The 20,772-nt window shown below is 43.5% G+C and overlaps 1 protein-coding gene and 1 pseudogene across 1 annotated transcript; both read left to right on the top strand.

Moving 5' to 3' along the window:
* The first annotated feature begins 438 nt into the window (after positions 1-438).
* LOC137757327 (2-iminobutanoate/2-iminopropanoate deaminase pseudogene) lies at positions 439-1,432 on the top strand (annotated as a pseudogene).
* A 1,810-nt stretch (positions 1,433-3,242) lies between these two features.
* On the top strand, positions 3,243-16,993 carry GPRASP3 (G protein-coupled receptor associated sorting protein family member 3). Its single transcript, XM_068533366.1, has 4 exons — positions 3,243-3,305; positions 14,052-14,147; positions 14,495-14,570; positions 14,901-16,993. The coding sequence occupies exon 4, from the start codon at positions 15,051-15,053 to the stop codon at positions 16,746-16,748; it is 1,698 nt and encodes a 565-aa protein (XP_068389467.1). The 5' UTR covers positions 3,243-3,305; positions 14,052-14,147; positions 14,495-14,570; positions 14,901-15,050; the 3' UTR covers positions 16,749-16,993.
* Positions 16,994-20,772: the final 3,779 nt, after the last annotated feature.

Genomic DNA, 20,772 nt, shown 5'->3' on the forward strand with positions numbered 1-20,772 from the left:
AAGAAGGAAGAGATTACTGTGGGCCGTGGTACTTGAGGAATGCTTCAGAGAAGAGGCACGCACTTAAATTTGGTCACTGAAAAGTAGGATAAGACAACCCATTAGGTCATTCTTGGAAGTGAGCAGTGGCGGTATAAAGAAAAGTGTGTAATTGGAAAATCTGTTCCAGTAGTATGGATATAATCTGTCTGCCTGGAATAGGTGAGACAAGTTTAGTGAGGGATGCAGTTGGAATGAGGCCACTTTGGAGAACTAAGTTGGCCAAATCTGCACATTTTGCAACACAAAGTACAGGTGTTGCTCAGTGCCACCTGAAGAGTGAAAGAGTAGAACAGCACACCAATTAAATGGAGTCAGGAATAAGCTTTCCTTTGTGATCCTAATCCAAGGAAAGTATTAAGGAAATAGCACGCAGCTATTAAAAATGATCTATTGAGACCCGTGAGACGCGAGTAGGAGCCGCATACGGGGTAGTTGTCTCCGAGGGGCGGCAAGGGAAAAGGATTAGCCATGTCGTCTTTGATCAGAAAGGTGATCAGCACCGCGAAAGCCCCAGCGGCCATTGGTCCCTACAGTCAGGCTGTGTTAGTCGACAGGACCATTTACATTTCAGGACAGCTAGGCATGGATCCTGCAAGTGGACAGCTTGTGCCAGGAGGGGTGACAGAAGAGGCTAAACAAGCTCTTACAAACATGGATGAAATTCTGAAAGCAGCGAGCTGTGACTTCACGAATGTGGTAAAAACAACTGTTTTGCTGGCTGACATAAACGACTTCAATACTGTCAATGACATCTACAAACAATATTTCCAGAGTAATTTTCCTGCAAGAGCTGCTTACCAGGTTGCTGCTTTGCCCAAAGGAGGCCGTGTTGAGATTGAAGCAGTAGCTGTCCAAGGACCTCTCGTGACAGCATCACTCTAAGTGGGCCCAGTGTTATTTAGCCTGGAATTTTAATAATGTTTTTAAATTAATGTCTTAATTTTTACAGTATTTGCTGGAAAGTGTAAGGTTGACTGAAATATCTGAAGTTATTATGGAAATACCATATAATAAGGGGAATTGAACATGAGTTGAAGATTAATGATGAATCTAGTTACTGATGTTATAAATTACACTTCTGTAGCACTCATATTACTGGATGTGGGAAAAGAGACACACATTACATAGTTACTCAGAAAAATAAAAGTAAAGGAAAATAGCATGTAGGAAAGATGAGTTACTATTCCTGAGAAATAATAAAGAGCACACCTAATTCAATTAAACTCTATTAATTTAATGATGTGAACTATTTAGTTCTCATGTCAGATACATGATTCTGCTTTTACTTGAGTAAAATTAAAGCATTTAAGTTTGAATGGTAGAGGTAAAGGAGAAGAAACTGGACCAAATTTTATATGGATAATATTTTTCTAATGGAAATAAAATAGCATGCAGATTAAAAAAAATGATCTATTTATTGGCATGAAATGACACTGATGCTTTTACATCTGGTGTAATAGAGAAGACTGTGACATCTGTGGAAAATTAGATCCCATTTTAAAAACCTGTGTGTAAATAGACACAATTTCTGTGCAATTTCAATATGACTTTCTAAGAAACTTCATATATTCCATAATCTGGAAGAAAATACACTATGCTAAAAAAGTTTTCAGTGACAGACATTGGGGAGATACAAAAATTAATTAGACAAGGATTTTTTCTTTTAATATGCTTACATCTAGTGCCTCAAGTTGTAGGTGGACATGTTGGAAAGGATACAGTTATATAAATGAATATATGTTAAAAAGAATTTTTTAGAGATAAACTCATTTAGAAAAGTTGAAAAGGAATGAGACTTCAGAAAGATTAGCTTATGAAGTGTTTTAAAGAAAAGTAAAATTACCAAGGTTGCTAAGTTTATACTAGTCTCTTGTACAAAGATGGCAGCCTTTTACATGACTGTTGCATTTGAAAGATCATCACGTTTCCTTTTGGAGTGACAACAAAGTTTCAGAAATAGATAGTGGTAATGATTGCACAGCATTGTGCATGTACTTAATGCCACTGAATTGTACACTTTAAAATGGTTAAAATGGTAAGCTTTGTATTATGTGTGTTTTCCACAGTAATAAGTAAAAACATCGTACCATACCTTCAGACAAGAATTGCGTAAGTCTGGGATAGAGTTGGTTTGGAGAGGGAATACAGGCTTATGGGAAATATATGTTTTATTATTTTTAGACATGGTGAAATGTTATTTCTGTTTTGTCTGAGGATGCTGTAAATTTTTGAAAAGGTAAAATTATGATTTGTAAATTAGAAATGAACACATGGAAGTTTTTTTTCAACACAATTAACAACTGCTAAGATTATGAGAATGGTTGAAGGAGATGTGTATATACAATATACACAATAAAATAATATAAACAAAACATGTATATTAAATTTCATACACACATAGAAAATAAATGTTAGTATAACATTGCTGGATCAAGTACAAAACTGATTGATATCTTAAGGGCGATAAATTGAAACCATTTATGTTATCTGTTCCACTGGACATAAATCATTTCCATAGCTATTGGACAAAATACCTACAAGTTAACATAAGTCTCTCAGGGTTGAAAACTTGCCCTATCAACAGAAAGTGAAGCCCAGCACTGCACTGAACTAGTATCCAGTAACCTATGTTGTCTTTACCCAATTTTTGTATAATTTTTCTGACAGTGCAACCTGCTTTCCCCTCCCCCCCACCTGATTCTAGGCTGCAAGGTTTATGGAAGTAGGGCAAAGTGGCAGTTTTGCCTCCATTCACGAACCACAAGTGCTAACAGAGATCGTCCTGGTGGTGGAAATTGGAGATTGGATGTTTGTTTTGGCTATCAATATTTTTCAAGACAGATCCTGTGTGTGTTTTAATATGTCGCCCGAGTTTTGCACAGAATATTAAAAGTCAGTTGGTCTCCAAACTCCTCATGGGGTGTTCCTCGCCAGCCCTGTGCTCCTACAGAGCAAGGCCCAGGCTTAGGGCTGGAAGCTTTGGCTCCGAATCCAGCCTTCCTTTCAGCTCTCTATCTTCACCCCCATCGGGAGCTTCAGATTGTTCTAGCAAGCAGCTCACCCCCAGAGGCAGAGGACTGTGCCTTGCGTGCTGCAGGGCTGCGCAGACTTCCAGAGTGCGCGGTCACGTGGGACTAACTGTGGGTCACGTGACCGCACTCTCACTTGGACCGGCGTAGAGGTTTGTCGCGCCGGAAAGGGACGGGAAAGACTTGCACCTGACGCTTGACAGACGGCCGTGAGAGGAGTGGTAGGACGTGATGGTGGGTGCGTGGGTGGGTGTCTCTCCATGCTGCACTAGCCTGAAAGCTAATCCCTCAAGCGCCCAGAATTATGGCCTTTGTTGGCGGAGGACACAATCCCTCAGCCAATCGTGAGCGTCCTAGCCGGGGTCTGTTTTTGCCCGGGAGCTCAAGAGGCAGGAAGTCATCCTGCGGGAGGCATAAGTGGAGAGAAGCATCGGCCGCTGCTAGAGGAGGTGGGCTCGAGGCCATATATTGGCATCCGTGGGAGGTGGTGGTGGAGACTAGATCCGGGCAGAGGAAGTGTCTCGGAGCCTCGCGCTCCCTCCTGCCTTCTGAAAGCCCCTACCCCACCCCCGTCTCCCCGCCCAGCGCTGCGTGACTCTGTTTCTCTGTGTGGGTGGGAGAGGTGGACACGTGGAAGCAGTTGGCTTCAGGGGAGCCCAGAGAGAGGAAACGGTGAAGTGACAATTTGTGAACACCGGTGGCCCTGGATCAGGAAACGCAGGTGTGAGGATAGGAACTGTGGGCTACACTCCCTTCCTCCCACCTAGTTGGCACTCACTCTCTACTGTTTGTCTTTTCCAGACTGTGAGACCAGCTCATAATTGGGGGAGGGGGGGAGATCCAAGGCTCCAGCTGCCTGGAGATTCAAGAGAGGAATGAACCCCAATCTGGGCAGCTCTGGGGAAGGGGAGCTAACAGACTCAGGAGGAGGGAATCTGGATGCTTTGGGCCCTTCACTTAGGATTTCTCTTTGGGATACTGCCAAGCTTCTCAACTCCCAAGATGATTCCTGGACCTGAGCTCCAGGCAGCAGCTCCCTCCCATCTAGGAACTCAAAAGCTGATACTCCATTGAGGCTCCCTCCTGCTACTGTGCTGGGCCTCAGAATAGGGTTTTTCTGGGAATCACCTATGGAAACTTTTATGGATGGTCTCATGTGTCCACTCTGCAGACACTTCGCTCTCTTCCTTGTGTTTTGCTCTCTGTCCACTTCTTAGGGCTTGTTCCTTTGGTCTTATCCTAGGTAGCAGCCTTTGGTAAGTCCTTGTCCTCTTTCTAACTGAATTATCCCCACTCCCCCTGCCCACCTCTCTCCCCCGACCCTGGCATCCACTGGATACCAAGGCAGTTCAAGAAAGTGCCACTAGGAAGTAATGAATTGTCCTAAGCCCACTCATATCCTTATTTTTATACTCACTATAGAGTTGAAACTATGCAGTAATACTACTTCAGGCCCTCCTGTTTATATTTAAAATCTGGAATTGAGCAGTGGGCATGTGGGTAAAATTAGAGATTGAGGCCTTAGGACTACCTCCTCCTCTCTTACCTCCTGCCTCCTTTGTATTATCCTCCTCCCTCCACTCTTCAGAATTCTGGTAATATAAGTATCGGGACCAATGTTTAGGTTGTGGCCTTTCCCCTCAAGCTTTGTTGTCTTGTCTGTGTCGTTTAGAGTTTGACAAACACCTCAAACATCATGTGGTATAAGAAAGAATATATCTAACCTTTGTCCCTGGTTCCTGGCATAGGGCCTGAAAAACCTTGGAATTTCTTGAGCCCTGGGGGTATCTTTGTTATGCTAATGAACGGGCTGTGGTGGGTCCCTAGTTAGCTTTGGTTGTGAGGATGTGGGCTGGTCGCTAGAAGGACCAACCACGTGATTAGAGTTGGAGCTTTAGGCCAGCAGGAACTCCAGAGAAGGAAGGAGGGCTGGATTTGGGGTTCGATCACGTGAACAGTCGTGCCTATGTAATGAAACCCCAGTGTATACTCTTCCTGGTTGGTGAGCATACTGATATCCAGGGAGGGTGATATTGCCCTGAATCCATGTGAAGAGGACGTGGAATCTGTATGTCTCAGACCCTTCAAGACCTGTCCTATGTGTATCCTTTCTAATAAAACTATAATTCTACATATAGCACTTTTACTGTGTTCTAGTAAATTATCAAACCTGAGGGGGTCGTGGGAACCCCTGAATTTATAACTGGTCAGTCAGAAGTATGGGTGGTCCCCCAAGTCTTGTAACTGACATCTGATCTCAAGTGGGGGCAGTATTATTGGGGACTGCACCCTTAAACCTGTGGAGTCTGATGCTAACTCCAGGTAGTTGGTGTCAAAGAACTGATGTCAGAATAATAGTGTCACACATCCTTATTTTTAGCAGCCACCCCTAGATTAATATCTGTAAACTGACCTTTGATCCTATGCATCATGCATAAGCAAGTTAAAATAAAGGAGGCAGAGCCTACCAGTGTATTATGGGTGAAAAAAGCAGCATATGTTTTTGTGGCATGCGTCTACAATTTAGATGATTTTTAAAGTTCTCTCTATATTCTTTCCTTATCAGAGCTCCCTCAGCCTGTTTTTCCTGTTGGGGGTACTGCATTTATGTTTGGGGAACTTCACACTGCGGTCTGGAGAGATACCTCTAAGTCTCACATGCATTGCAGGGCAGATACTTAACTAACTCACGCCTGTGGGTTTTTTCAGTCTCAGCCAAAGGAGTGGGTAAGTGTGGGGTGTGTGTGTCCATGCATGAAGATGATTATCTCTGTTCTGATCACTCCTTGAGTAGCACTTGTAAGGGCCAAGATCATCCCTCAATTTTTTCCTGGGAGTGTAGTTAAAGTAAATACCTCAACACTCATATGGCCCTTTTGTTTCTGCCCCCTTTCTGGATAAATATTATGGGCTATCTCATGTAATAAATATCAGGGCCCGTTCAGATGTCATTTGACCTACAATGTTGCTGCCTGGGGATAAAATTAGAGTGAATTTGTCATCTGTCCAATCATGAATGAAAGAAGGGTATCTTACAGCACAGCTGACCCTCTACTCTGCCCCCAATTTCAAAAAAGCAGCCTTCAGTGGGATCTCGTCTATAAAATACTACCAGGTCCCCAATGGAAGGTTTCAAGGCCCTGTACTTTCCCATACAATTCTACCTTTCCATCTCCATTTCCAACACATTCTTCCAAGTCAGGGCCAGGACTAGAATGAGATAAAGATACAATTTAAGGAGGCACTCACTCGTGCCTCACCCAGTCCAAGCCTTGCTCCACTTTGCCTGCACTTAAGCCACATGGGACTATCTGCTATTTCCCAACCCAGCTATACTCTGTGCTTTACTACTTTTGTGCATTTCCCCAGGCTGTTCCAACAATCTTCAATGCCCTCATGCCCTTTCTCTGCCTGTAGGAAACACAGTCATCCTTTTAGGCTCAGCTCAAATGCTAGGGCCTGTTTGAAGTCTTTCTGATACTCTCACCCTTACTCTTTGCCCCTTGGTAGGAAGTAATGCCTCCATCCTATGTACTTACACAGTATTTTATTCACCCCTATTTTAGCATTTGTTTCTTTGTATCATGCACTGGGGCCTTTTTTATGAATAAGACAGAACTAGTGTTGAGGGCCAGGTAGCATAGAGGAAGAAACTTGGATTCTGAAAGTGTGAATCAGACCCCAGTCAGTCTGACCTCAATGCCTGAGCCTTTTACTACTTTTCATAGTACAGTCATCCTTCTGTATCCAGGGGGGATTGGTTCCAGGACCATCCAGAGATACAAAAATCCACAGATGCTCAAGTCCCTTATATAAAATGGCATATTATTTGCACATAACTTGTGCGCATCTCCCCATATACTTTATTTTATTATTATTATTTTTTTAAACATCTTTATTTTATTTATTTATTTTTTTGGCTGCACTGGGTCTTCCTTGCAGCACACAGGCTCTTTGTTGTGGCACATGGGCTTCTCTCTGGTTGTGACGCGTGGGCTTAGTTGCCTGGTAACATGTGGGATCTTAGTTCCCCGACCAGGGATCGAACCCGCGTCCCCTGCATTAGAAGGCGGACCCTTAACCACTGGACCACCAGGGAAGTCCCCTCCCCATATACTTTAAGTCATCTCTAGATTACTTACAATACCTAATACAATGTAAATTCTGCGTAAATGTTGTAAATACAATGCCAATGCTACATAAATAGTTGCCAGTGTGTGTCAAGTTAAAGTTTTGATTTCTGGAACTTTCTGGAGTTCTTTGATTCAAATATTTTTGATCCCTGGTTGGTTGAATCTGTGGATGCGGAACCCAGGATATGGAAGGGTGACTGTACTTATTGTTAATATCAAGATTTAATGAGTGCTTTATGAGTGCCAGACACTCTTCTAAGGGTTCTAAATATATTAACTTATTTAATCCTCAAAACAACTGTATAGAGTAGATGCTGTTATTGTCTCTGTTCTACACATGAGGAAGCTGAGGCACAGACTGGTAACTTGGCAAGCTCAGTTAGCAGAGCTTGATTTGATTAGCAGAGGAGTTGAGATTCAAACCTTTGTAGTTTGAATCTGGAGCTGGCATGTGTTGCCACTACACTACATCTATTGGGTTGGCCAAAAAGTTCGTTCAAACTTTTTGGCCAGCCCAATATATCCCTCTAGTGCTAAGTATCACTAAAAGCTGCCATCATCACCAGGTCTATCTTCATCATCAGATTTTCTCCTCCTTACAGCTTGTAGCAAAGTACTTTATTCATCATAAAGAAACTTGAACCTGAGTGTTGCTAGACTCCCTGTCCCTTATCCCCTTCTACCTGTGAATCAGCATACTCCAGATTTTCCTTCCTTCCCAACTTAATGGTCCATCATGGGCCATCATTTTTACTACTCGCCTACCTCATCCTCTAGCGCCTGGCTCCACTGTCCTGGCAAAATCTCAGCTCTTGATAAATCCCAAATATCCACCTCTTTCTATACCTGTGTTGCTTAGTACAGTGCACCTGGGGAAAGTTAACCAAAACTTTCTGGCTTTTGACACTATGAATTTATCTTTCTCAACCTCAGTACAGTCCTCTGGATAGAAAGCAGATAACCTTTGATATCCTTACACTATGGATATTTCACATGGGTGCACTTCCACACAATGACTCTCTGAATTGAAACTAGGCTTATCTATAAGCTCATGTATTTAATGTACCTCTGAACCCCCTAGATAAGTAAGGTTTAGGTTTTCTGCCTGAAGCCTTCCTTTTCAGTCTAAAACAGAAACCAGTCACAGTTGTCAGACCTCTAGCAATCATTAGGCAAGATGTTCAGAATCTACAGTTTTCCTTTCACATGGAAACATGAGTTCTGCCACTGGTTTTAAGAGGTAGGGCTTACTGACAGACAGAAGTCAGGAACTATTACTCACTGAAGCGTTGTTTTGTGCCTGAGCATACATAACATTTAGGATTGTTCCATATAACAAGGAATTCAACTAAAACTAACTTAATAAGTAAATTTATTATCCACAGATCAGAAGTACTGAGGCAGAGAAGTCTTGGTGATTGTTTGATTCAGCTAAGGACTCAGCTTTTTTCCATCTCTTTCTTCTGCCATTCATAATATCAACTTCCATCTTAAGGCTGGAAACTTGATGGCTGCAAGGAGTCAAGCAACTTTCCAAGGAGGAAAAGGAGATACCTTTACTGATGGCCTTGTCTTATGAGTGAGGACACTTTCCTCAGAAATCCTTCTGCAATCTTCTCTTCATGTCTCACTGAGCAGAGTTACATCACCACCCATTCCTGAACTGGAGTACCAAGGGGATGAATTATCCTTAGACCAAGCAAACTCACCTCTGGAATTTGGATCAGCCTCCCTGTGGCTCATCACTATAAGGAGGAGGGAGGCATACTTATGTAAAAGTGATGTTCTTTTAGTAAAGGGTTATGTTAAGCAACACAGAATATACAAAGCACCAAGGTTACAGTAAGAAAGAGCACAGTGGCGATGTCTTAGCAATCATGACCTCTAAAAGCCACCGTGGAGATCGCATCTACTCTTTTTTTTTGTTTTTTAACATCTTTATTGGAGTATAATTGCTTTACAATGGTGTGTTAGTTTCTGCATTATAACAAAGTGAATCAGTTATACATACACATATGTTCCCATATCTCTTCCCTCTTGCGTCTCCCTCCCTCCCACCCTCCCTGTCCCACCCCTTCAGGTGGTCACAAAGCACCGAGCTGATCTCCCTGTGCTATGCGGCTGCTTCCCACTAGCTAGCTATTTTACATTTGGTAGTGTATATATGTCCATGCCACTCTCTCACTTCATCACCTCTTACCCTTCCCCCTCCCCATATCCTCACGTCCATTCTCTAGTAGATCTGCGTCTTTATTCCCATCTTGCCCCTAGGTTCTTCATGACCATTTTTTTTTTTAGATTCCATATATATGTGTTAGCATACTGTATTTGTTTTTCTCTTTCTGACTTACTTCATCTACTCTTACTGCTTTCCCCAGCCCACCCCATAATATGACTAGATTACAATTTTAAAAGGAACTAGAAAGACCTGATACTTGCAGATATTTCAGAATATCAGATAGTTTCTCAGTTAGTGTGTACAAGAATCCTGTGAAGTAGTTATTACCAATCCCCTTTGAGGGATGACTTAACTGAGTTATAAAAACATTAAGTAACTTTTCCAAAGTGACACAAATAGTTAGTGGTAAAAATCTCCATTTAAACTTTGGACTGCCTGTCTCTGAAGTCTGGCTAAGTCCCAGAGTAGAGCCCAGGGGAGAGAGTCTGTACTCTATCATGCAGCCTCCTTTTAGAAAGTGCTTCCAGGGATCAGAAACTGGTAACTCTAGTCTAAGCAAGCACCTAGTAGTATAGTGCACTGCCTCTTCATGGTGGTGGTGGTGGTAACAGAGATGACTTTTCTACTGGGGTTAAGTCACAGTTGCTCAGACCTCACCACCAGGAAATTTGATTCAGGAAGTCTGAATTCTAATCTGCACTCCACGTTAAGAACTTGGGGGCTGAGATGCCAGGTTCAGGGAGTCATGTAAATTTTCTATACCTGGGAGGGAAAAGAACAGATATTTATGGAGCAGCTAGGTTTTCAAGGGCAACTTTATTCCCAGATCTGAAGTTCAGCTGAAAAGAAGAGGATGAAAGCTGTGTTCATTGGTCTTTAGTTATCCTGTTGAAATCCATAGGACACACTTCCAGTTTCAGTTCTGACATGTAAAGAGCTTGGAAGTCATTGTTCCTGTACTTACAAGAAAAAAAGCTGAACAAACTGAGAATCAATGACTTATCTTAGACCCATCAGAGAACTGAGGTCACAGGGCAAATGACCACCCCAAATTCTGGAGAAATGACATCCAGAGAGTCACAGCCTATATCTCTTTACATAGAGCAGAAACTGCTAGAGACATAAACAGGTAAGAACACTTAAGTGGGAATTTTGACAAATTGATGGAGACTGAGGGTGGAATAGTAGGAGAGTGAGAAACCCCTAGGGACCTGCAGTCTTAGCAGTGTTGTGGGCTTTACCTCCAGGATCTCCAGCAGGTTCTCATAGTGAAGATCCCAGAAAGATCTCCTCAGGGCTCTGGCAGTGGGAGGGGAAGTGTACACTCAAGAAATACACCCCCGAGTCTTCTCCATAACAAAGGCCTACTCTCCAGCAGAAAAGACTTTCCCAGAGCCTTATCCCAGCTGAGGGAAAGGCATTCCTCCTATCCAGCCCACTCTAGCCTTCCATTCTCCTGTAAGGGGGAGAAAGATGCTAAAGAAACACTTGTGAAGGTGAAGGTCACGGTCTACAGACAGGCCCACAAAAGACTGGAATTTAACCAGAAGATTATATAACACTTCCTCTCCTCCACATGCTAACAGGCCTCCAGTGTAGTAACAGTGGAGTGCAGCTGAAAGAGTTTCAAGATGCAGACTCTCTCTGCAAGATGTAATTAGGGAAACACAAAGTTAAGAGGAGAGACAAAAATAAAGACGCTAGAGGAATTTGAAGACTGACACCTGCAGCTACAGCAAACATTACACACAGCCCAACTGCTAACCAGCTTAACATAAAGCTTCTCACTAAAGGTTTTTTACCTCAGTTCCTATTACCCAACACATCATATCCAGCTTTCAACACAAAATTATAACACATAATAAAGGCAAGAAAAAGCATTGTTGAAGGACACAAAGCATCAGAACCAGGCTCAGATATAATGCAGATTTTGGAATTTAAAGTAAGTATGATTTATTTGTTAACAGCCCTAATAGATAAACTAGACTGGTGTGTATGGCAAGTGTGTGAGATCCCAGTTGGTTCTAATCCCTGCCACATTCCCACCCTGCCAAAGATGATGAGCGCTTGGAGGCAACTGCAAGAGAAGACCTGACAGAACCTGGGGAGAGAAGCCAGGACCGGCCCTACCTGGTGCCTGACACGTGGCTATGGGATGAGAGACAGGGAGGACTGTCTGAGCCGGTGCGGGTCCTGAGAGAGAAAGGCCCTCTTTCCTGGGCAACTGTGGGGGCGGCGAAATGGCAAAGTGTGCTACCGTGCTACCACTGCGACTGAGAAAACGGCAGTGTGGCAGAGAGGATGACGACACTGGCGCAGACAGGTGGTTTGTTTCCTCAGGCCAGAGGTCTATCTAGGGCTGCCTTCCCTTAGAAGACGGGCAGTGGCTCGGCCTCCACGGGCGCCGCCTCCCACCTTCCTCCCGCCCGCGGCCCCAGAAGGTGGAAAGCAGACCCAGAAGGTGGAAAGCAGACCCGGGGAGGGCCGTCCTCACAGCTCCTCTGCCACTGGCGCCCAGGGAGGATGGCGGGCGCGATGGGGGAGGGTAGGGGGGCGGACTCCGAGCAGTCCTGTACACACACAGACACACACACACCCCGGCACGATCTGTATCCATCCGCTGCTCCCTCCAGCGCGGCCCCTCCCTACCCTCCCAATCCCGGTCCCCACTGCCCACCGCCCGCCGGCCCCACACGCTGCGGTGCCAGAAGTGTACGGGGCGGGGAGGGTGGTCGCCCGACGGGGGGCGGTGGAGGGCCGGCGTGGCCCCGCCCCTGAGGCCGGGACTCTTCCCGGCCCCGCCCCTTTCTGGGTCGGAACTACGGTGGGCCTGGGAGGGGGCGCCGAGCCCATTCGTGCCGTATCCCTCCGCCCCCTTCCCGACACCCTCGCCGCGAGCTGTTGGTGCCGCAGCCTTCGCAGCCCCTGCCTGGTTTGGCGCAGCCGCGCGGGGGGGCGGGACGCCTCTTTGCCGTTCTGCCCGCACGGCGAGCGGTGGGAATCCGAGTGAGGAGCTGCGACAGGAGGGGGAGGCCGACCATCGGGACCCTGCGCCTGCGAAGGCAAGTGGAGGTGTCTCGGGGGCGACGACCGGCTCACACCCTGCCCCGCGGACCCTGGCAGCCTGACGAGGGGGAGGCAACCGGGTCGGAGCGGGTCCCTGAGAGAGGTGCGCAGCGCCGGGGGACCCCTGGCGCTGAGGAGGCGGCGACCGGCGCGGACCGGGCCCGGGGCGCGAGGTCTTGGCCGCAGGGCTTCCCTCGGATCCTGGGGAGGCGAACGGCGCGGCCGCTCCCCGGCGGGCTTTCTGGACTCCCGCGCCCCGCCGTCGACGGTGCCTGTGCCAGGAGAGGGCTGTGGGGGAGGCTGCTGCGGGCGAAATGGCGGAGGGGAGCCGGGGTGGGGGCGTCGGGGAGGCCGCCGGGGGTGGCGGTCGGAGCCGGGTGACGAGCGGGCGGGCGCGGGGGGCCGCCCGCCCGGTCCCTGATCCTGGAAAGGGGTTTGTCGGACCCCGCGTGCCAGGTGCTGTCCCTTCCCACAGGCGCCTCTTTGATGCCGGGGTGTCCTGTGTGCGCGGTAGGTCTGGCACATTCAGTGGAAGGGGAACTGAGCGAGTAGATTATGAAGACACCAAAATGAAAAGTTTATGCACCTCTTAATACAGCAGTTTTGTTGCCTTCCATATTTAGGTCTTGGACCCAATTAAATGCAAGCAAATGACAGGTTGAGGAGTCAATAGGCTTTCATAGGAAGGATCCGTGTAAATAAATAATGTATTAATCGATCTTTCACATTTGGGATCTGTTTTCTCAACATCCTAGCCCACTTTAATATGTTGAGGTGTGGGAATGGCGCTGCAGAATAGAGAGGAAATTTTTCTGAAGGGTCAATTTAGAACGCGTGAAGTCAGTTTGCTTCTTCATTTTCTGGTTTTGGAAACCCAAACCCCATCTACCCTTCACAGCCCCCTCTCATTTTGGTGCAGAAGCAGTCCCACAGAAGATTTTGTGGAGTTCCTGGGAAATTCTGAGACATGAGAGACATTTATTTACTTATTCCTTGATTCTTCAAAAGGAGGTTTTAGGACCTGAATTCTGGGGATCTGTTCATTAACCTGATACTTTTCTACCATTGTAAATATACTCTCTTGGTGTTTTGCTGAATGCCCCTTCTCTTTCTATAGGGCGTGACTCTTCTCCAGCTAGTGGACTGTTCTGTAGTGGTAAGGGTAGCATCTCCTGAGGACACCTGCTATGTGGGCTGGCTGGCATAGGTGGTGAATGAGATAGGAACTATGTATGTGTGGGGAAGGGGAAAAGGCAGGGGCATGCAAGATGGTATTGAAATAGTAGTCCCCATTATGTTCACTGCTTGTCTTCTAAATACAGTTGCCTGTGTTCCACTACCCATTCTTGCACCTCATCTTTTTGTTCAAGGAAGGAGGTGTGGCCTCTGCTAGGAACATGACTGACTTTAGTGTTGGGAGGTGTGATTAGACAAGCTGCAGGTCTTTGGGGAGTGGATGGGGGATCATTTGGGAGGAGCAGACAGGTGGGAGATTATTTAACATGGCCTTGAATGTACAGAAGCATATGTTGTAACACTTGTCATGGGTGTTGGGCCATCTCAGTCTCTTTTGTTTTCTTTCCTCTTTTTGTCTATCCATAGGTTTGTTCCCTTATAGAGTACTGTAGAAATCTGCAGGTAGCTGTTCACTTTGAATTTGATAAGAAAGAGGACAAAAGCTATTCATTTGGATCCAAGGTGAGTGTGAGCATGAGCACCCCTATTGATTGGGAATGGGAATTGGCTGTTGGCAAGTAAGACCAGATCATATCTTGGAGCCATTGTCTTCCAACTTCCCACACACCTCTGCCCTCACATTTATGTATAGGAAATGGGGCTAGGGTGAGCTAGGATTGTGCCTATAGGGTAATTGATAGATACCTAGGAAGTGGGGAAGGAAGCCATGAGGAGGACCAAGGAGGCCAGAAACATTATATTCACAAAGCCTTAGATTTGGAAAGGCAGGTATTGGGTTTAGAAGCCAGAATCCATGTCTGTCTACCAAATACTTAAAATTCCAATCCCTCCTGTGTTTTTGTCCATAGGTCTGCCTGTGAGTCGACTATAGGGCTTATCAACACTGGAAGCAAGAAAGGAGAAAATTGCACCAGATCAGTGCAGGTTGGTGTGAGGCCTACCAGATAGACCTATAGAGTATAGTGGTATATACCAAAGGGGCTGGACACTCCTTAGCCTCTCTCACTTTCACCAAGCTTTCCCGTCGTCTCCGTTCCTATTTGATGCAGAGAAAAGAGTATGGAAGTGCCTGGGCAGGGCATTGTTGGGCATTAGTGGGACTGTGGAAGGGATAAAATGAGGTAACAGAGTTTTCTACTATTCTACTTCTCCTACCACACAATCTATCTCTACTTTCTCATGTCTTGTGTGGCTGTCTGCATAGAAAAGCACAGTTGGAAGAGACTCAAAGCCCATTTTCTTCTTCCACCTCAGGCCTATCTCCAGTGGTGGCTGTGGTGGCCTTGAAGTGACAGAAGATCATCACCTTCAACCCAGTAAAAGAATATTAAGACACTGACCTGGGACATATTGAGAACCAAAGCCAAGACTGTATAGAACTATCTATATAACTGGGCTTCAACCATGGCTGGGGTTAAGAATGCAAGTAGAAAGAATAGGAGTAGAAAGAATGAGAGTAAAAAGAAGGCCAAAACTGAAAAAAGGGCTGGTGTAGAAGCTGAAGCCAAGAGGGAGGCTACTGCCATAGTCAGATCTGTAGCCAAGACCCAGGCCAAAGCAATAGCCAAGGCAGGGACTCAGGAAGATGCAGTGGCAGAGGTGAAGGCAGCGTCTAAGAACAAGATTGTTACTGAGATGAAGGAAAGAGCTCTGGCAGATTTCAGTCCCAAAGCTGAAGATGAGGCCACTAGAGCATCTCGGTTTTGTTCTGTGGCTGAGGCTAGTGCTGAGTCCAGTGCTGAGTCCAGGTCTACATGTAAAGATAAGACTGGTATTGATACCTGGTTTGGGGCTGGGGAAGAATCCAGTGTTGGTTCCTGGTTCTGGAATGGAGAAGAGGCTGGGAATCGTTTCAGTGCTAAGGATGAAGGTAAAGCTGATATTTGTCCCCCATCCTGTGCTAAGAAGTTGGAGCCTGTGGCTGGGGCCAACTGCAAGGCTAGGCCAGGGGCTGAGGAGGAGGAGGAGGAGAACGTTATTGGGAGCTGGTTTTGGGATGGAGATGAAACTAGTTTTGACCCTAACCCTAGACCTGTGAGCAGGATAATTAAGCCCCAACCTGTGGATGAAATTAATGAAAAAGATAGGCCCAAGGACTGGTCTGAGGTAACTATCTGGCCCAAAGCTCCTGCTGTAACTCCAGCAGTGTTAGGCTTTAGATCCCAAGTCCCATTTGAGAAAAAGCCTCCTTCATATGTTGTCCTGGCCTCCGCTGAGGAAAATACCCGTTCTTTGCCTGTGGCAACAGCGGCGTGCCCTTCTAGGAGCACTCCCTCAAGCTCACAGCCTGTCTCTGAGTACCCATTTGGTTCTGACCCTTGTATCCAGACCATAGAGGAGATCAGGCGCCAAATCAGGATCAGGGAGGTGAATGGGATTAAGCCATTTGCTTGCCCTTGCAAAATGGAATGCTACATGGATTCTGAGGAGTTTGAAAAACTTGTTACCTTACTTAAATCAACTACTGATCCTCTCATTCATAAAATAGCTCAAATTGCAATGGGGATCATTAATGTTCATCCATTTGCCCAAGAGTTCATTAATGAGGTGGGTGTAGTGACACTTATTGAAAGCTTGCTTAGTTTTCCTTCCTCTGAAATGAGAAAAAAGGCTGTAATTACTCTGAATCCCCCCTCTGGGGATGAAAGACAACGCAAGGTTGAATTACATGTTAAGCATATGTGTAAGGAAACCATGTCTTTTCCCTTGAACTCACCTGGACAGCAATCCGGATTAAAGATACTAGGACAGCTGACTACTGATTCTAACCATCACCACATTGTTGCCAATTACTTTTCAGAGCTTTTTCATTTGCTCTCCCTGGGAAATCGTAAAACCAGAAATCTTGTTTTGAAAGTACTTTTGAATATGTCTGAAAATCCAGCTGCAGCCAGAGACATGATCAATACAAAAGCATTAGCAGCATTAAAACTCATCTTTAACCAAAAAGAGGCAAAAGCCAATCTCGTTAGTGCTGTGGCCATATTTATTAACATAAAGGAGCATATCAGAAAGGGCTCAATTGTAGTCGTTGATCATTTGAGTTATAATACACTCATGGCTATTTTCCGTGAAGTTAAAGTGATCATCGAAACAATGTAAAATGAGCTAGAAATAAAAGAGAACCCTTTGAACAATCTCCAAACTCTTAACAGGCTGTGTGTTCCCAAAGAGCCATGCATAATGTTTTGGTTATTACAGTGTGCATGTTATAAATTACATCTTTAACACAATATTACCTGTGACAGTCTAGGTCTGAGCTAGACCATTTTGGGGTATCAATATTTCATTGTGAGTTGAAAACATCTGTTGATTATTCTCTTGTGTAGATGGGGAGCTTTTTAACATTTAAGATAGCAAATTGGTGCATCATAAGTAAGCTAACTTTTCATTAGTATCTGCTTAGATCCATTTGCAGCTTCAAATGATTTAAAAAGATAATATTCTTGAATTTATAATCTAGTTGTAGAAACAAAGCATATACACACAAAAAGATATCTAACAGTACACACACATGCACGTATATGTATACACACACACTCATTGCCAAATGTGCACTCTCAATACATAAAGAAAGCAGGGTTGCTACCAGCTGTTTAATGTAAAAGGAATTACTGTTTTTCCCCTATTCTACCTGCATCAGATAACTCATTCTACAACACACAAATGGCCCTGAATCTCAGATAAAATGTAATATTCATCTTTTATTTTGCTATGACATTTATAACTCTTAAATTGTTAGGCTATTTCATTTATGTCAAGTCATCTTGCAGAAGAGAAAGGAGGTAGATGTAGGGAGGAAACATTTCCTGAGTACCTACTCATGTCAGATACTGTGTTGGCATTATATTTTACAGGTTTCTTCTTCTCAACAATGGTTCTCTGAGCTATGTACTGGTATTTTTTTTTATGATTATAACTCGTTATTCTGGATTGCCTCCAATGGCAGTTAAGGAGGTTGAATACTTATTCCTAGATTCCCACAGCAGGAAAGTGTGGCATAGCTGTTTTGTCTGATACCAAAACCCGCTCTTATTGCACTACCTTATAGTCCTCTTCCACTTTTTTGTGTGGCGGCCTTCAAGGCTCACAGACTGGTTTTAATGATTCAATTTTGCTGTAGATAATGTCCCTGCCAGTCTTGAAATTCTTAACTTCCTCTAAATGCAGATGTCCATTGGGCATTTGGCTAAACCTTGCTGGAGTCAGAAGAAAAGTCTGGGATGAGTGTATGGATTTGAACTGGCAGTGTCTGGGAAACAGGAGGTGCCCAAAACTGGTGAATGAATGAGATGTAGATTTGGAGTCAAACAACTGAAATTTGCTATGTGTCCTTCCTATCTTCTTCAATAAAGAACTGGAATCATTCTGTACATTGTTTTCATACCTTACAGTTTAAAAGATAATTGCTTTTTTCCTCCTTGCAAAATTATACCTTAATTTGTTTACCATTTATAATTTATCCTCCTGTGTGTCATATGAAAAGATAAACGGTTCTATCTTTTACTAGTAGGCAAGCCTACTCTGCATTTGTACCAGCTAAAACTGTACAGGATAAACTTAATTGGAGAAATTTAGGCCCAGGCCCAGAACTGCAGCTTCATCAACACAAAACAGGAAAGCTAGGAGAGGAGCTGCTGCCTCAATCTACATGATAGTGGTTCCTGGAAGTCTATGGTCCAGAAAGCATTCCCAGGACTTGGGCTATAGCTGTGTTTTCTAAGACTCAGGGTAGGAATTACAACCCCTGGTCTGAGCTGAAGAGAATGTTTCAGTGTGTAAAAATATTGGGAGATTTTTAAACAGTTAAGAAATTAAAACAAGATCATACTGTAAATACTGTTTGTAACTTGCCTTTCCTCCCACTAACTGTATATTGTGACCATCTTTCCATATCAATAAATAGGCTTCTACAAATATTTTTGAATCTCTTAATGTTTTTCCTATGTTAACATTTGGTGCATAGTGCCCTAATCTTTCATTGCATATCATCTTAATAAAGAATATACATAAATTTATTCTCTTGCAGAAATAGAACTACAGTATTCTGCAACTTGCCTTTTTGTCTTTTCGGTTATCTTTCCAATTTAGTATTATACAGATCTACCACATGCTTTTATTTAATAGCTTTATTGAGATATAATTGACATACCTCAAACCATACATATTTAAAGTATACAGTTTGGTAAGTTTTAACATATGTATACAGACATGAAACCATCACCACAATCAAGATAGCAAACATACCCATCACCCCGAAAAGTTTCTTCATGCCCCTTTGTAATGCCTCCTTCCCACCTCTCCCTATTTTGTCCCCAAACAACCACTGATCTGCTTTCTGACAATATAGAATCATTTTCATTTTCTGTAGTTTTACATAAAAGGAATCATACAGCATATATTCTTTTGGAGGGAAGGGGATCTCGCTTCTTTCACTCAGCATAATTATATGAGATCCATCTATGTTGTTTTGTGTGTCAATAGTTCATTGCTTTTTATTGCCAAGTAGTATTCTACTATATGTCTATACCACAGTTTGCACAGTTTATCCATTCATCTGTTGATGGGCATTTGGGTTTTTTCCAGATTTGAGCTACTGCAAATAAAGCTGCTACAACTGTTTCTTGTAGAACTGTTTGTATGGACATTTGCTTTTCTCTTGGATAACTACCTAGGAGTGGGATGGCTGGGTCATATGGGAGGTATACATTTAACTTTTACATTTTCCAAAATGGTTGTACCATATTACATTCCCACAGCAGTGCATGAGAGTTCTGATTCCTCCATATCCTTGCTAACGCTTGGTGTGGCTGGTCTTTTAATTTTAGCCATATCTCATTGTGGTTCTCATTTGCACTTCGCTAATCACTAATGATGTTGAACATCTTTTCATATGCATATTTGCCATCCATATATATTGGGTGAAGTAGGTATAAATATTTTGCCCCATTTTTTTAAATTGAGTGGTTCCTTTTTATTGTCAATTTTAAAGAGTTCTTTATATATACTTGATATAAGTGTATTATTAGATATATGTTTTACAAATATTTTCTCCCAGTCTGTGGATTGTCTTTTTATTCTCTTAAAAATGTCTTTTGGAAAGAAGAACTTTTTAATTTTAATGAAGGACAATTCTTTTACCAATTGTGTTTTTGTGTTAAATATAAGAAATTGTTGCCTAACCAAGGTCATAAAGATCGTATCCTATATTCTAAAAGTTTTACAGTTTTAGGTTTCATATTTAGGTCTATGATCCATTTTGAGTTTTTTATATATGGTACACCTTATATATAGGTTGAAGTTCAATTTTGACATAGTGATATCCAGTTGGTACAGTATCACTTGCTTAAAAGACTCTTCTTTCTCCACTGAGTTGCCTTTGCAACTTTGTCAAAAATCAGTTGTCTCTGTATGTAATGGGTCTGTTTCTGGACTCTTTATTCTGTTCCATTGATCTACTTGTGTATCTTCATTACAATGCTACATTGTCTTGATTACTGTAGCTTTATAATGTCTTGAAATCAGGCAGCGTGAGTCCTCTATTATTTTTCAGTTATTTGGGTTATTCTTACTCGTGCTTTTCCATATGAATTTTAGAGTCAGCTTGTCCCTTTCTACAAAAACTCCAGCCGGGATTTTGATTGGGATAGCTTTGAATCAGTAGATAAATTTGGGGAGAACTGACATCTTAACAATATTGAATCTTCTGTTTATTTAGGTCTCCTTTAATTTCTCTCAGCAGCATTTTATAGTTTTTATGCAACATACTTATTCGTTTATTCTTTCATATTCTTATTCTTTAGCATACTCTTATATTCTTTCTTCTGTGAAAAGTGATGCATCATTGTTTATGTCTTCATGCCTGTTTGAATATTTCTGTATGACAAATTCCTTGAAATAGAACCACTTTGTCAAAGATCATGAATGGCAATGCCCTCCAGCCAAAACCACCAATATTTGAACAAGTTAGGTTGTAGAGAGGAAGAACACACACCATGGGGAATCATGGGGTGCTTCAATAATGGGGTTTTAGAAACAACTTATTTTAGGATTAGGACTTGTGTTAGGTGATTTGGAGGAGGGTTTAAGGAAGTGAGGCTTTGCTGTAGATTGAAAGCTGTCAGGA

Source organism: Eschrichtius robustus, chromosome X (assembly GCF_028021215.1).
Source record: "Eschrichtius robustus isolate mEscRob2 chromosome X, mEscRob2.pri, whole genome shotgun sequence".
Taxonomy (NCBI): domain Eukaryota; kingdom Metazoa; phylum Chordata; class Mammalia; order Artiodactyla; family Eschrichtiidae; genus Eschrichtius; species Eschrichtius robustus.